This window comes from Alexandromys fortis, unplaced genomic scaffold, assembly GCF_014885135.2.
Source record: "Alexandromys fortis isolate MF-2015 unplaced genomic scaffold, M_Fortis_MF-2015_v1.1 scaffold_115, whole genome shotgun sequence".
NCBI classification, from domain to species: domain Eukaryota; kingdom Metazoa; phylum Chordata; class Mammalia; order Rodentia; family Cricetidae; genus Alexandromys; species Alexandromys fortis.
Genome location: NW_026067989.1, coordinates 1,631,248 through 1,644,540, shown reverse-complemented (window position 1 = coordinate 1,644,540; position 13,293 = coordinate 1,631,248). Strand labels below are relative to the sequence as shown.

The following is a 13,293-nucleotide window of genomic DNA, read 5'->3' as shown; positions in this document are numbered from 1 at the left end:
TATATATATATGCAATGGAGTATTATAGCCTTTTAAAAAAAAGAGCGAAATTACCGTCATCTGCAGGAAGCTAGAACTGGGAATCCCCGTGTGAAGAGAAATGAGTGACTCCAAAGGACAGATGTTGCTGTTTTCTCTCTTATGTGGAATCTGACTTGTTCGTTTTTTTTGTTTGGTTTTGTTTTGTTTCTGGTTTTTCGAGATGGGGTTTCTCTGTGTAGACCTGGCTGTCCTGGAACTCACTCTGTGTAGAACCAAGCTGGCCTCAAACTCAGAGATCTGCCTGCCTCTGCCTCCTGAGTCACCACTGACTGGCTTCTTTTTTTCTAAGTAGAAAGAGAGGAAAGCAATGGGGAAGGATGAAAAGTGGCTAATAGTGTTGGGTGTGAATAGGATCAAAGCAGTTTTATTTGTGTGTGGAACGATCATTTATTTGTGTGTGTGTGTGTGTGTGTGTGTGTGTGTGTGGTGTTTTTTGGAGGGGGTGTGTTGTCTGCACTGTGTCTGTGTAGTGCACAGCACAGGCCTGGTCTCATGGAGGCCAGGAGTGGGTGTCAGATATCCTGTGATGTGGGACCCGAACCTGGGGCCTCTGGATGAACAGTCAGTTCTCTAAGCTACTGAGCCATCTCTCCAGTGCTTGAAAAGATCGTAATGAGCCAGGCGGTGGTGGCGCACTCCTTTAGTCCCAGCCCTCAGGAGGCAGAGGCAAGTGGACCTGTGTGAGTTCCAGGCCAACTGGGGTGACAAGGGGAAGCCCTATCAGCCACAAGAACAAAGGACAGATTTCTCGGCTCTGCCCCAATGAGAACCGGGAGTCTGCTTTTTGTTTGGTCTTTGAGACAGCTTCTCACTATGTAGCCCAGGCTGACGTCAGGCTGTGTTAGTCCTTCTGCCTCAACCTCCCAAGTGCTAGCATGAGAGGCTTGCAGCGCCCCACTGGCCTAGCATATTCTTTCTGGTGGTTGGTGAGGACTTCTGCTGTGCTGCCCCAAGCACCCCTTTTACCTCAGACTAAACCCAGCCCTAGCTGGGTTTGAAGAGAATTGTAGAAGTTTGTGAACCTACTCGCTCAATCTTGGCTGTAGAGTCTCCTAGGAAACTGAGAAGTCCTTGTTCAGACCATGTGCAGAGCCATTAAATACATTTTAAAATAGATATAGTAATATGTACCTGTACCTGTGTATTCCTAATTTTGTATAAAGCTTGAATAATTGTTAGAAGCTCTTGACTGGACTAAAAGAGACGGGTATGAGATGAGGAAGGCCTTTACAGATTTTTGTAAAAATGTTTGTTTGTTTGTTTGTTTGTTTATTATTGAGACCTGGCTTATTTAGTCATGTGACCTGGGTTGGCCTTGAACTCCAGATCCTTCTGTTTCCACCTCTCCAGTACTGAGATAGGCACTGGCTTCTAAACCTGATTTTAATTTTAGATTTAAATGTCCCGCTACCCCTGTCTGATGGGATCTCCCTTATAGAGTAGCCGGGGCAGCCCCACGAACTAACTGGGGTTGCAGGCCACCACTGCATACACCATTTCGTTTGAAAAGCAAAACAACACACTGTTTGAAAAACAAAACCGAGATAATTTATGTGTGAGCACAAACATGTGGTGGCCAGAGGTAGGCCAAGACTCCCTCCCTCTCTCCCTCCCTCCCTCCCTCCCTCCCTCCCTCCCTCCCTCTCTCCCTCCCTTCCTCCCTCCCTCCCTCCCTCCCTCCCTCCCTCCGTTCCCCCCCCCCCCCCCCCCCCCCCCGCTGGCCACCATGTATATTTGGAGGTCACAGGACAATTTATGGGACCAGTTCTTTCCTTCTGCCATGTGAGTTCTGGTGTCCAAACAGGTAGTCAGCGTTGGTGGCTAACTACTTTAGCCAATCGCTGTGCGCCTACCTTCCACAGCCCCCTTTTCTGAGAAAGGGTCTCTCACTTGGCTTGGAACTTGCCAGTGAAGCTAGGCTGGCTGGCCAGTCAGTGCCAGGGATTCACCCATCATGCATGGATTTCTAGAAACCACAGACAGGGTTTCATAGTAGCTCAGACTGGCCTTGAACTCACAGATGCTTGCTTCTGCTTCTCAGTGCTGGGATTGAAGGTGTACGCCATTGTAAACGAATGGCATTTGCGCTTCGCATGACTACGAGTTCCGAGCAAATGAGAAATGTTTCAGATTTCTTTCCCTCCCACTATGTTATTGTTATATTAAGACTTCTTCTAAAGGTCAGAGTTTTAACATTAATCAAACGGAGTTCCTTTGAACCTGTCAGCCGCCACACCCATCTCTTGCTTTGTAAATACAGGTTCTAGGGATGGAGCTCAGATCTTGGGCTTGCTTACAAAGCAAGCGCTTTACCAGCTAAGCTGTCTGTCACCCCAGTCACCTCCCGCTAGCTCATTTCACCTACAGTGCTCTGTACCATGTAAATGTACTCTGCACCGTCTCCGGTGACGTTCTGCACAATGCACCCTGCTTGGCTTCCTCCCTTTCGTGTCTTTCTCCGTTGCTGTGCTTCCCGGGATGACCTCTCCAATAAACTTAACCTAGGATCTTTGTCTCAGGGTCTGTTTCCAGGAAAACCCACCGTGCATAAAATGAAAACATCGTGGGGGCTGGAGAGATGACTCAATGCTCTTCCAGAGGTCCTGAGTTCAATTCCCAGCAACTGCAAGGTGGCTCACAACCATGTATGGTGGGATCTGATGCCATGCGGGCATACATGCAAGTGGAGCACTCATATACATAAAATACATAAATAAATCTTAAGAAAAAGACAAAAATTAAATCATTTACATAATTTGCCTTGCCACCAAAAGAGAAACCATTAAGGCGGATGAGTAGGAAAAATATAATTCTCCCCGTGTCAAGTGTTGGGTTCTGCTTTATTGGCACCCACTTGTGTTAGGTTTGTTCGTGTCGTCGGTGCCAGGACCCTTGCAGATGGTTCTGGCCCACTTTCTTCACATTGGCAATGATCTTGGTCATGGGAAACTTTAATGGCTTTATAGGAGGGTCGCTTGGGCTCGGCTCTGACCAGCTGGTGATGTGTCTGCCCCTCATCCTTGCAGGCATCCGCCCCTACAAATGTGATGTGTGTTACAAGGCCTTCACCCAGCGGTGCTCCTTGGAGTCCCACCTGAAGAAGATTCACGGCGTGCAGCAGCAGTACGCCTACAAGCAGCGTCGGGACAAACTCTATGTGTGTGAGGATTGCGGCTACACGGGCCCCACCCAGGAGGACCTGTATCTGCACGTGAACAGTGCCCACCCAGGTAGCACGTTTCTCAAAAAGACTTCCAAAAAGTTGGCGGCCCTTCTGCAGAACAAGATGACGTCCCCGCTACAGGAGAATTCCGCCCTGAGCGAGGAGGAGGAGAAAAAGTGAAGAGCAAGAGAAACTGGAGGAGAGACGCCCGGTGCCACGTTTACTCGGACTTTCGGTTCTGAGGTGTAGCTCTCCTCTGCCCCGCCGGTTCTTTTCAGTGACAAATACTCAGTCCACCTCTCTTTTCCTTTGGGACATCGATGGTAAGATGCATCCCCACGTTGTTAATCATTCTGCCACAACAGGCCCTGTACCGTGTGTCTGTTTTCTTGGTGGCTGAGATCACGTACGGGTTCTTTTGTGTGTGTATGTGTGTGTCTGTGTATGTGTATTTTTTTTCTAATGGAATTCTCAGACATGAATAGAGGGGTGTTCTTAAAGAGACCATCATCTTATGGTGCCTTGAAACGCTACTCAAGCAAGGAAAATGTATATTCTTCTGAAAGAGTTTACAGAAACTATTTTAATAAATGAACTGTCCGTGTGAAATGTCTCTTTAAAAAAAAAAACAAATAGGGTTGAGCTTCAGCTCTCCTGTTGAGGGTTGACGTGACAATGGACAGAGGCTGATGGCTCTGTCTTGGTGGAGAGGATTTAAAGAGGCCAATCTTGTCAGTTGGGTAAGGCAAATGGTTGATTGGTGGATAAAACCGACGGGGTGGCTAGTTCATGGATTGATGAACCTTGAGGCATGAGGCACAACCTTTGAGAACTCAACTGTTCTCTTTTCTTGGTGACGGGGGGGGGGGGGTTCCCGTGGTCCGAGGACTTGCTGGACAAAGGGCCCTGCTTCCTCCCTGGAGGCTGGCCCTAGGTGAAGCATGTGACATCCCTGGAGCATGAGAAACTAGCCCAGGCATGAAGAACACCTGTTGAGGCATACCTGCTGGGAGGCTGGGCAGCAGACAGGTTTCCTTCAGGGTGCTGGACTGGGAATGCAACCACCTTGAGCAACACTACATTCTCCTCACCTTGGAGTTCCATTCCTAGGTGTGGGAAAGGTTAACAGACCAGCCTGCCTTTGGATGCAGCGGAGGAGACAGGGAAGCTGAGAACTGAGTGGGTGCGGAGGTGGGTTCCACGGTCACTGGGCAGCAGGAAAGGCCCAGACCCTCCCTTCAGAAGCCCCCTAGCCAGGAAAGCCTTGACTGATAGTCTATTTTCCCTGGATTGACTGGGAAGTCATGATACATGTTGTCCTTGCCTTTCACTGCGCAGCGTCTCTGGACCCTGGCTGGGCTCCTTGGTCTAGGGAAACTTGTGGCTAACAGGGCCATCTTCTTTTCTTTCTCTGTACTTTATCCTTCCCCCTCTTGTCCTCTCTCTTCGCCTTCTCTTCCCTCAGTTCCACCTTCTTCCCTTTTTTTCTCTCCTGTACTCTGAGCCAAGCATTGTGCCAAGGGCTGGACACGTGATACATTACCGTTTCTCTTCCAACCACGGCTTTGCTTTTGGAAGAGAGATCTGTGGAGCCCTGGTGATGTGCCAGGCACTGGCCTGGGTGCCCCTCACTGTGCAGGCGTTACCTAAACATCTGTAAAACACCCCAGGGGTCAGCAACCCCGTTTCTTTGAGTCAGTGCAGAGACCTTCGAGCCTTCAGATCTGGGCAAAACGCCTCTTTTCCTCATTCTTCCGTCAAAGCAGAGAAATGGTTTCAGGTACAGCCAGCCGGGTTGGTGCAGAGAAAGGCACAGGGATCAGAGCGGTTCTGAATGTCATCACTCCTTCAGATGCCTGAGGATGCTCAGCTCAGCAGCCATCTGCAGATCCCGCAGGTGTCTGTCCCACCCCTCCTGAAGCACCAGATGGGTGGCTTGCAGCTTCAGAGCCACAGTTGAACAGCTATGGTCAAAGCATCAGCAGTGGCAGGAGCTGAACTGGGATTTCATGTGGCCCAGGGTGCAGTCATTCAGGCCTCCACCCTGACTTCAGGGGACAAACCGCTGGCTGACAGGCGCCTAGCTCTTGCCACAGAGTCTGAAAGTCAGCTGACCAGCCTAGCCCAGCTTGTGCAGGTGGTGACAGTGCCGGAGCGAGCTGCTCTGGCTGGAAGTGTGTGGCTGGCTGCCCCTGGAACTGTGAATAAGGTAATGGTCCCATTAGGGCTAGTATTTTATTAAATAGCTTGCTCAGTTGCAAGGGACAGAGACCCAGTTTAAAACAGCGTTAGCAATGATTTGCATACTTCTTCCATGACCGAGAGCTGGCAGGAAGCCACCTTCAGAAAGACCTGCTGGAATCAGGGCTTCAAATCTTCAGGTTCTAGGCCTCTGAGACGGCTCAGAAGGCAAAGAGTGTTTGTTGCCGAGTCAGCCAGACACACTAAGCCCATTACCCTCTACGATCCACATAGAGAACTGGCTCCCACAGCTGTCCTTGAGCCCCCAGATGTACACTACACACCCCTACATACCCGCCCCTATAGGGGTAAAGGTTTTTAAAAGCTCAAGCTTCAGAATGACCAGATATAGTGCTCAAGAAATAGCAGCAGCATCTTTCCCTTCATCTTTTCTGTGTTCTTATGAATTGAGACGGGATCTTGCTATATGGCTCAAGGAGGTCTTGAGTTTGTAATCCTGTCTAAGTCTCCCAAGCAGCTAGGTATGCCATTATAGTCTTGCACCACCGCTGCCCCTCTATCTTTGAGATCCACACCCCCCGGGACTTTGTAGGATGTTCAGGTGGAGCTCTGACCATCCACAGCTCTAGATTCTGTCCAGCCAGTACAGTGGTGTAGCGGACAGTTTCCCTTTTTGCCTGAGGTGGTGGTAAATTTGGTTCTGGGACCCACCTTGAAGCACCCCTGTGCCCTGGGACATGTTGCTCTCTTGGCCGAGGCCTGAGGCTTGTGCTCCCACTGCTCCTAAATCAGGTATAGTGAGCAGATGAGCTACAGTCCTAAGAAAGTGGCTCCCCAGCAAAACCAGGGTGATGGGACCCAAAGGAAAAATGGATGTTGGACAGGTGTACTGGCTATGATGAGACAGCTTGGGGTTGGAGAGATGACTCAGTGGTTAAACATGTTAGGTACCCTTGCTCAGGCCTAGAGTTTGGTTCCTGGCACCCACAAAGCTAGCCTCTGCTGGTACCTACCTACTCTACTGCGTGCACGTGTGCACACACACACACACACACACACACACACAGAATTTAAAAATAATCAAATTCACTGAGACTCTAAGCAATAGTGGAGAGGGTTTCTGAACTGGCCTTGCCCTATAATCAGATGATGACTACCTTAATTGCCATCACAGAACCTTCATTTAGTGACTGATGGAAGCAGATGCAGAGATCCACACCTAAGCACGGGGCCAAACTCTTGGAGTCTGTTTGAACAGAGGGAGGAGCAATAATAATGAGAAAAGGGGTCGAGACAATGATGGAGAAACCCAGAGAAACAGCTGACCTGAACTAGTGGGAGCTCACAGACTCTGGACTGACAGCTGGGGATCCTGAGGAGGAACCCTCTGAATGTGGGTGACAATTGTGTGGCTTGGGCAGTTTGTGGGGCCACTGGCAGTGGGATCAGGATTTATCCCTAGTGCTTGAACTGGCTTTTTGGAACTCATTTGTTTTGGAGAGATGCCTTGTTCAGCCTAGATACTGTGGCAATTTATAGAATAAGGAGTTTATGCTGGGCCGTGGTGGCACATGCCTTTAATCTAGCACTTGGTGAGGCAGAGACAGGTGGATATCTGTGAGTTCAAGGCCAGCCTGGTCTACAGAGTGAGTTCCAGGACAGGCTATAGAGAAACCCTGTTTTGAACCCCACCCCCCCACACAAAGAAGAAAGAGTTTATTGGACCTTACAGTTTCAGAGGGTAAGTCCATGACCATCATGGTGGGGAACATGGCAGCAGGCAGAGAGGCAAGCATGATGCTGGTTCAGTAGCTGTGAACTTGAGAGAGAGAGAGAGAGAGAGAGAGAGAGAGAGAGAGAGAGAGAGAGAGAGAGAACAAAGCGTCATGGGCCAAAAGCCCACCCCCAGTGACACACTTCTTCCAACAAGGCCAGACCTGCTGCTAATCCTTGCTAAACTGATCTACCAACCGTGGACCAAGCATTTAAATGTTTGAGCCCATGGTGGCCATTCTCATTCAAACCACCCACCCCTCTTTCATTTTTTTTATATATAAAATCGTATGTGTGTGGTGTTTTGCCTGAATGTATGTCTATACACTGCTTGCACTCCTGGTGCAGCGGAGGCCAGAAGAGAGCATTGAATCCCCTGGAGGTAGAGTTACAATTACGAGCCCCATGTGGGTGCTGAGAAGAGAATCCAGGTCCTCTGCAAGAGCAACAAGTGCTCTTAATCACTGAGCCATCTCTCCAGCCCCTCAATTTACTTTTAGTATTTTATTTTATTTTATTTTGGCTTTTTTAGACAGGGTTTCTCCATGTAACAATCCTAACTGTTCTGGAACTCGCTTTGTAGACCAGGCTGGCCTTGAACTCAAGAAGATCTGTCTGCCTCTTCCTCCCAAATGCTGTTATTAAAGGCATGAACCACCACCACCCGCCCTATTTTCAGTATTTTATTTTTATTTGATGTGTATGAGTGTTATTCCAGTGCTCTGCAAGAGCAACAAGTTCTCAACCACTGAGCACAATTGAGGTAGGATCTCAGTAGTCCAGAGTGATCTTGAATTCCTATCCCCCCCCCCCACCTCAGGCTCCCAGTTGCTGAGATTACAGTCACATACCCACCACATTCAGCTTGGACATCCACTCTTGACTTTCTGATCCCAACCTCATCTCAACCCTGCTAGTCAAGCCTGACCTGCTCAGCCAGTTGTCAGGCAGTTCAGCCAATGTGTCCAGGCTTGACCTGGGGATTAGTCCTGGTGGTAGTGGTGGCTCTGAAGCCTTGGGTCTGTCGGTGGTGGGGACCGGACCTGTGAGTTCTGACATGTTTTGAGTCTATTGAACAATGCCAGCTTTGGGTTAGTGTTCTGGCAACACACGGAAGCAGCGCTGGCTGATGCTGATTTTAGGTGACTGTCATCCTGGGGGTTCATTTTGGAGAAAGAAATCTACTATTTTTATTTATTTATTGGTTTTTCGAGACAGGGTTTCTCTGTAGCTTTGGGGCCTGTCCTGGAACTAGCTCTTGTAGACCAGGCTGGCCTCGAACTCACAGAGATCCATCTGCTTCTGCCTCCCGAGTGCTGGAATTAAAGGCGAGCGCCACCACCACCTGGCTAGAAATCTACTATTGAGCCCAGCAGTGTGACTCATTTTATGGATGTCACAGACTGGCTCCTCGAAGCATAGAATGGGACAGGGTTTCTAGGACAGGTGATGTATTGAAGGTGGCTGTGGGAGAAAGGAATAAGGAAGTGAGGGTAACAAGGTCTACCTTGTTCTTCTAACAAGAAACAGAAAGAAGATGAAGATCCGGGTTCCCTAGAAATCCGGCTACAGTCTGGTATAATGGGTTCTGGAGTGTGAGTGGCACCTAGAAGTGCCACCTGGAGCAAGGGACCAGTGATCACACGTGACTGACACAGAGGGCATGACCTCGGGGCATTTTCAGTAACAGTAACTGTGAGCACTTGTAACCAGTGTGGTGCACTCAGAGGTCTCCAAGGCAGGGCAATGGGACCATACTGATGGGTTCTCAGAGATTAAAAAACCAAAACAAAAACCGAGGCCCGCAGGTTCTGACCCTTCTCAGAACACATGCATTCTGATAAGGACCTACTTTTAGAACAAAGAAGTGTATCGGGTGCTGCAAATTATGTATCTGGCATTCCAAGAAGTTGTTTTTAGAATATTTATAATAATATAGTGAAGAAATGTAGTACCTCCAAATTGGTTCCTCATCTGCCCAGTCTCTCCTCCATAGTGAGCCAGTGTTAGCGTTCTCCCCCACAAGAAAGAGGATTTTATTTCACAAGATAGATGGAACTCTCATAGGATGCAAATAAAATTGGCTTTTTTGGTAAAATTAATGTGTGTGTTTTTTTGTTGTTTTTTGAGGTAGGGTTTTTCATTGTAGCCTTGGCTGTCCTGGCACTCACTCTGTAGGCCAGACTGGCCTTGAACTCACAGAGATTCGTCTACCTCTTGCCTTTGTCTCCCGAGTGCAGGGAATTAAAGGCATGTGCCACTACCACACCACAATATGTGTATTCTTTAAAAAAAATTATGCGTGTGTGTGTGTGTGTGTTTGTGTGTGTATCACATGTGTGCAGGCACCTGAAGAGGCCAAATGAGGGTGTTACATCCCCTGGAGCTGGAGTGAGCCAGCTGACAAGTGCGTTGGGAATCAGACTTGGGTCCTGTGCAAAAGCAGTACACATTCTATTCTATTTTGGTTGTTAGTTTTCGGGTTTTTTGAGACAGGGTTTCTCTGTTGCTTTGGAGCCTGTCCTGGAACTTGATCTGTAGACCAGGCTGGCCTCGAACTCACAGAGATCCACCTGCCTCTGAGTGCTGGGATTAAAGGTGTGTGCCATCACTGTAGTACACACATTCTTAGCTGCTGAGTCACCTCCCCTGAATGTTCCTTCTAACAGTACATATCAGGGCCAGCGAGATGGCTCAGCTTGGAAGGGCCTTTCGTATCAAGTCTGCATAGCTGAGCTCAGTCCCTGGAACCCCGGGGTGAAAGAAGAGAACTGACTCCCTCAAGTTGTTCCCTGCTTTCCACAGGCATGGTGTGGCATGTTCTTACATGCATGCACGTGAGTACACGCGTGCGCGCGCACACACACACACACACACACTCTAGAATGAATGAATGAATATAATAAAATGGATAATATTATAAAAACTAAAGCCCTATCTAGTGTTGGTTGGAGGCACCATACTTTAGGCTATCACTTTTCCAGTGACAGACGCTTATATGACTTCCAATGTTTTGCTACTATGTAGAGAATGCAACAATGAGTAACTTTATATATGTGTCATTTCACATAAATACAATCCTGTCTTCAGGATAAATTCCCAGAAATGCAATTGTCAGTGCTAACTGTGTCATACATTATGGGCAATCTGTGGTTCCCTTTTCTGTAAACTGCCCGAGTGCCCATTTTCCACAGGTTATTGGCCTGTTTTTCTGCCTATTTCCGCCTTCACCCCTTCAATTTCCTGTGCTGTGGATGGAACCCAGGGCCGTGCCTACGATTGGCAAACACTATCATTGTACTACACCCTTAGCACCTCTGCTGAATTTCTAGGAATTGTACAGATCCTGTTAAAAACATATATGTATATATGTATGTACGTATGTGTATATGTATATGAAGAAGGCTGGCCTTTGGTGGTGTAAGTTGCTGGGTGTTGTACATTGGTGAATAGGGCTTGATTACCCTACAAGATGGTACTCATTTGCAGTTTGTGCATGTACCCATGTCCTTGCCACTGTGCCAACATTGTATTGCTGTGGTTTTGGCTCTCTGCCCATCTGATAGGAGGGAAATAGTTTTTCAGTGTCGTTTTATTTGACACTTGTCTCACTGTGTGAGAGGAAGGCTGGATGTCTTGTCTTATCAAGAGCCATTTGTAGCTGTTTTAGGGTGCAGACTAACATCCAGTTACTGCCCAATTTCTTGGTCCTTTTTCTGTTTGATATTTTAGAGTGTTTTGTTTACGTGCATGCTTGAATGTACCGGGAAGTTCATCCCTTTGTGATTAAAGTTGATTCTTTTCCTCCTAGAGTATCATTTAGCTTTGACTTTCACTCACGATGAATGGTCTTTTTCCCCATGCAGAAGTTTTATGTTGTGGGATTTGACCCATCTTTTTCTTCTATGGCTGCTGTTGGAGGTCAAGCCATAGGCAGAAAGGCCTTTTGACACCAAGGTTACATCAGAATTCTGCTGTGCATTTTTCTAGGGCTGTAATGGCTTCATTTTATGGCATACAAATCTTTGATCTGTTTGGACTATTTCCTGGGCTATAGTGGGAGTTATGGATCCAACTTTATCATTTTCCAGATGGCTGACAAGAGATATTTTTTTAACAGGGAGCTAGTCCAAAACACACCAGAGAACACTTTCTTCAGGAAAAGGTCACATGCCTCAGCAGAAGGTGTGCGAATTATAGTAAGGAGCAGTTTTCTTTAATTAGCAGGGATTCATTTGTTCAACAAATATTTCTCAAGTCCCCATGGAATACTAGGGGCTTTTCTAGATACTAAGGCTAGAAAAAGAAAACAGGCCAGTGTCCTTTCATTTATTTTGTTTTCTTTGCTTATTTGGAGATAGAATCTCATGTAGTCTAGAATCACTGTGTAGCTGAGGCTAGCCTTGTTCCAGTTCTGCTGCCTTAGCCTCCCCAGGGCTGGAACTGTAGGTGTGCACCATCATGCCAGGATAGTCCCTGATTCTCTAGGGTAGAGACAGACGACGGACAAACAAGTCCATCAACCCATCTCACACTGGATGCTGTAGAGGACACTGAATGAGGTGGTTGGTTCCTATGACTACGTCACTAGCCGAGACAACATTTACGGACTCTGTGGGCCTGGGTTTGGGGAAGGCACAGCACAGGTGTACAGAGGATGGCTTTTTCTGTCCTTCAGATGTCTGGGGCTTTAGCGGGGAGACTGCAAGGCTGGACCCTGGCATCGTCTGAAGGCCTTATCAGTCACCCACCCGGTGGTGAGTGTTATCTGCTGGGTGGCATCTCCCTTTCCTTTCCTTATGCGTCAGCCCTTGTGGTCTGTATGATCTATGTGAGCATCTGGGACATGGTATACTTTTTGTTGTTTGACACAGTGTCTTACTAGTCAACCCAGGCTGGCTTTGAGTTTATACTCCGGCCTTAGCCAAGTACTGGGATTACAAGTATGTGCCATCACACCCAGCTTGATAGGGTCAGTGTTGAGGAAGCTGAGCGAGGCAGAGGCTGAATCACAGGTTACTGGAGTTTGCCAGTCCGGCAGCATTGCTACCTATGCTGCCGTTTTCCTTTCTCTCTCTTTTTATTTTTTGAGACAGCGTCTCACTCTATAGCCCTGACTGGCCTGGAACTCACTGAGAACTGCCTGCCTGCCTCTACCTTTGAGTGCTGGGAGTAAAGGTGTGTGCCACAAAGCCTGCCATGTCACCATGTGCCGTCCCTGTTCTAGGGGAGGAAGCTCACATCCCTTTTGAATTGGGGAATGGTTCTTGAAGAGCTGATGGGAAAATATATGTTGCAATGGCCATTTTTATAAAACATCGTTTGTCACCTTAAAGCAAAGAGGGTCTGGCATAAACTGGAGGTGGTGTTAGGGGGACAGGGACATCTAACCTGAGAGAAATGAGGGGAGAAGCCCTGTGGCTGGCTACCTGGGGAGGAGTTCCAGCCAGAAGGAGCAACAAAGACACAGGCCAGGAAGACAGACACAGTGGGGATGTGCTTGACGTATCCGTAGAGGATGAGTGGAGCGTGTGTGGAGTGAGAAGTATTGGGGAGTCGTGCAGACAGATGGGAGCAGGGAGGTGGGGGTGGGGTGGGGAGCAGATCACTGCTATAGGCAGACGTCAGCTTTCCTTCTGAATGAATCGGGAAACTATTAACCATCTTCACATTACCATAAGAGAACTCCCGAGCTACTTAACTTACAAAGGAAGAAAAGCTTTGCCAGCCATGGTGGTTCATTCTTGCAATCTTAGCACTTGGGAGACCAAGGTAGCCAAGGCTTGCCTGGGCTACATGGTAGGTCTTAGGATTGGGAGCAGGTCATGGTGGGGATAGGCAGGGTATGACGATTTAGGTCGTAGTCTAAGATGAGGTGGACCCGTTTAGCTGGGCCTTGGATGGAGGGCTGGGTGGCAAGTATAAAAAGAACGTGACAGAGCAAATAACTCACCTCACAGCCAGACGCTAAAAGGGAAAGACCACCAGGGTCCTACAAGTCCCCTCAAGGGCAAAGCTCCAAAGACCTAAGGACCTTCCACAATGTTCCACCTCATAAAGGGCCACAGTACCACCTTGGGGACCAAGTCTTCTTTTCTTCTATATGAACCTTC

The 13,293-nt window shown here is 48.1% G+C and overlaps 1 protein-coding gene across 1 annotated transcript in view; it reads left to right on the top strand.

Annotated features, from left to right (window-relative positions):
* Positions 1–9,183, top strand: part of Ovol2 (ovo like zinc finger 2) — a 32,715-nt gene extending 23,532 nt beyond the window's left edge. The window contains exon 4 of the mRNA XM_050159570.1: positions 3,069–9,183. Coding sequence (XP_050015527.1) covers positions 3,069–3,385 — 317 coding nt within the window. The 3' untranslated portion in view covers positions 3,386–9,183. The remainder of the gene's footprint in view (positions 1–3,068) is intronic.
* The last annotated feature ends 4,110 nt before the right edge of the window (positions 9,184–13,293 follow it).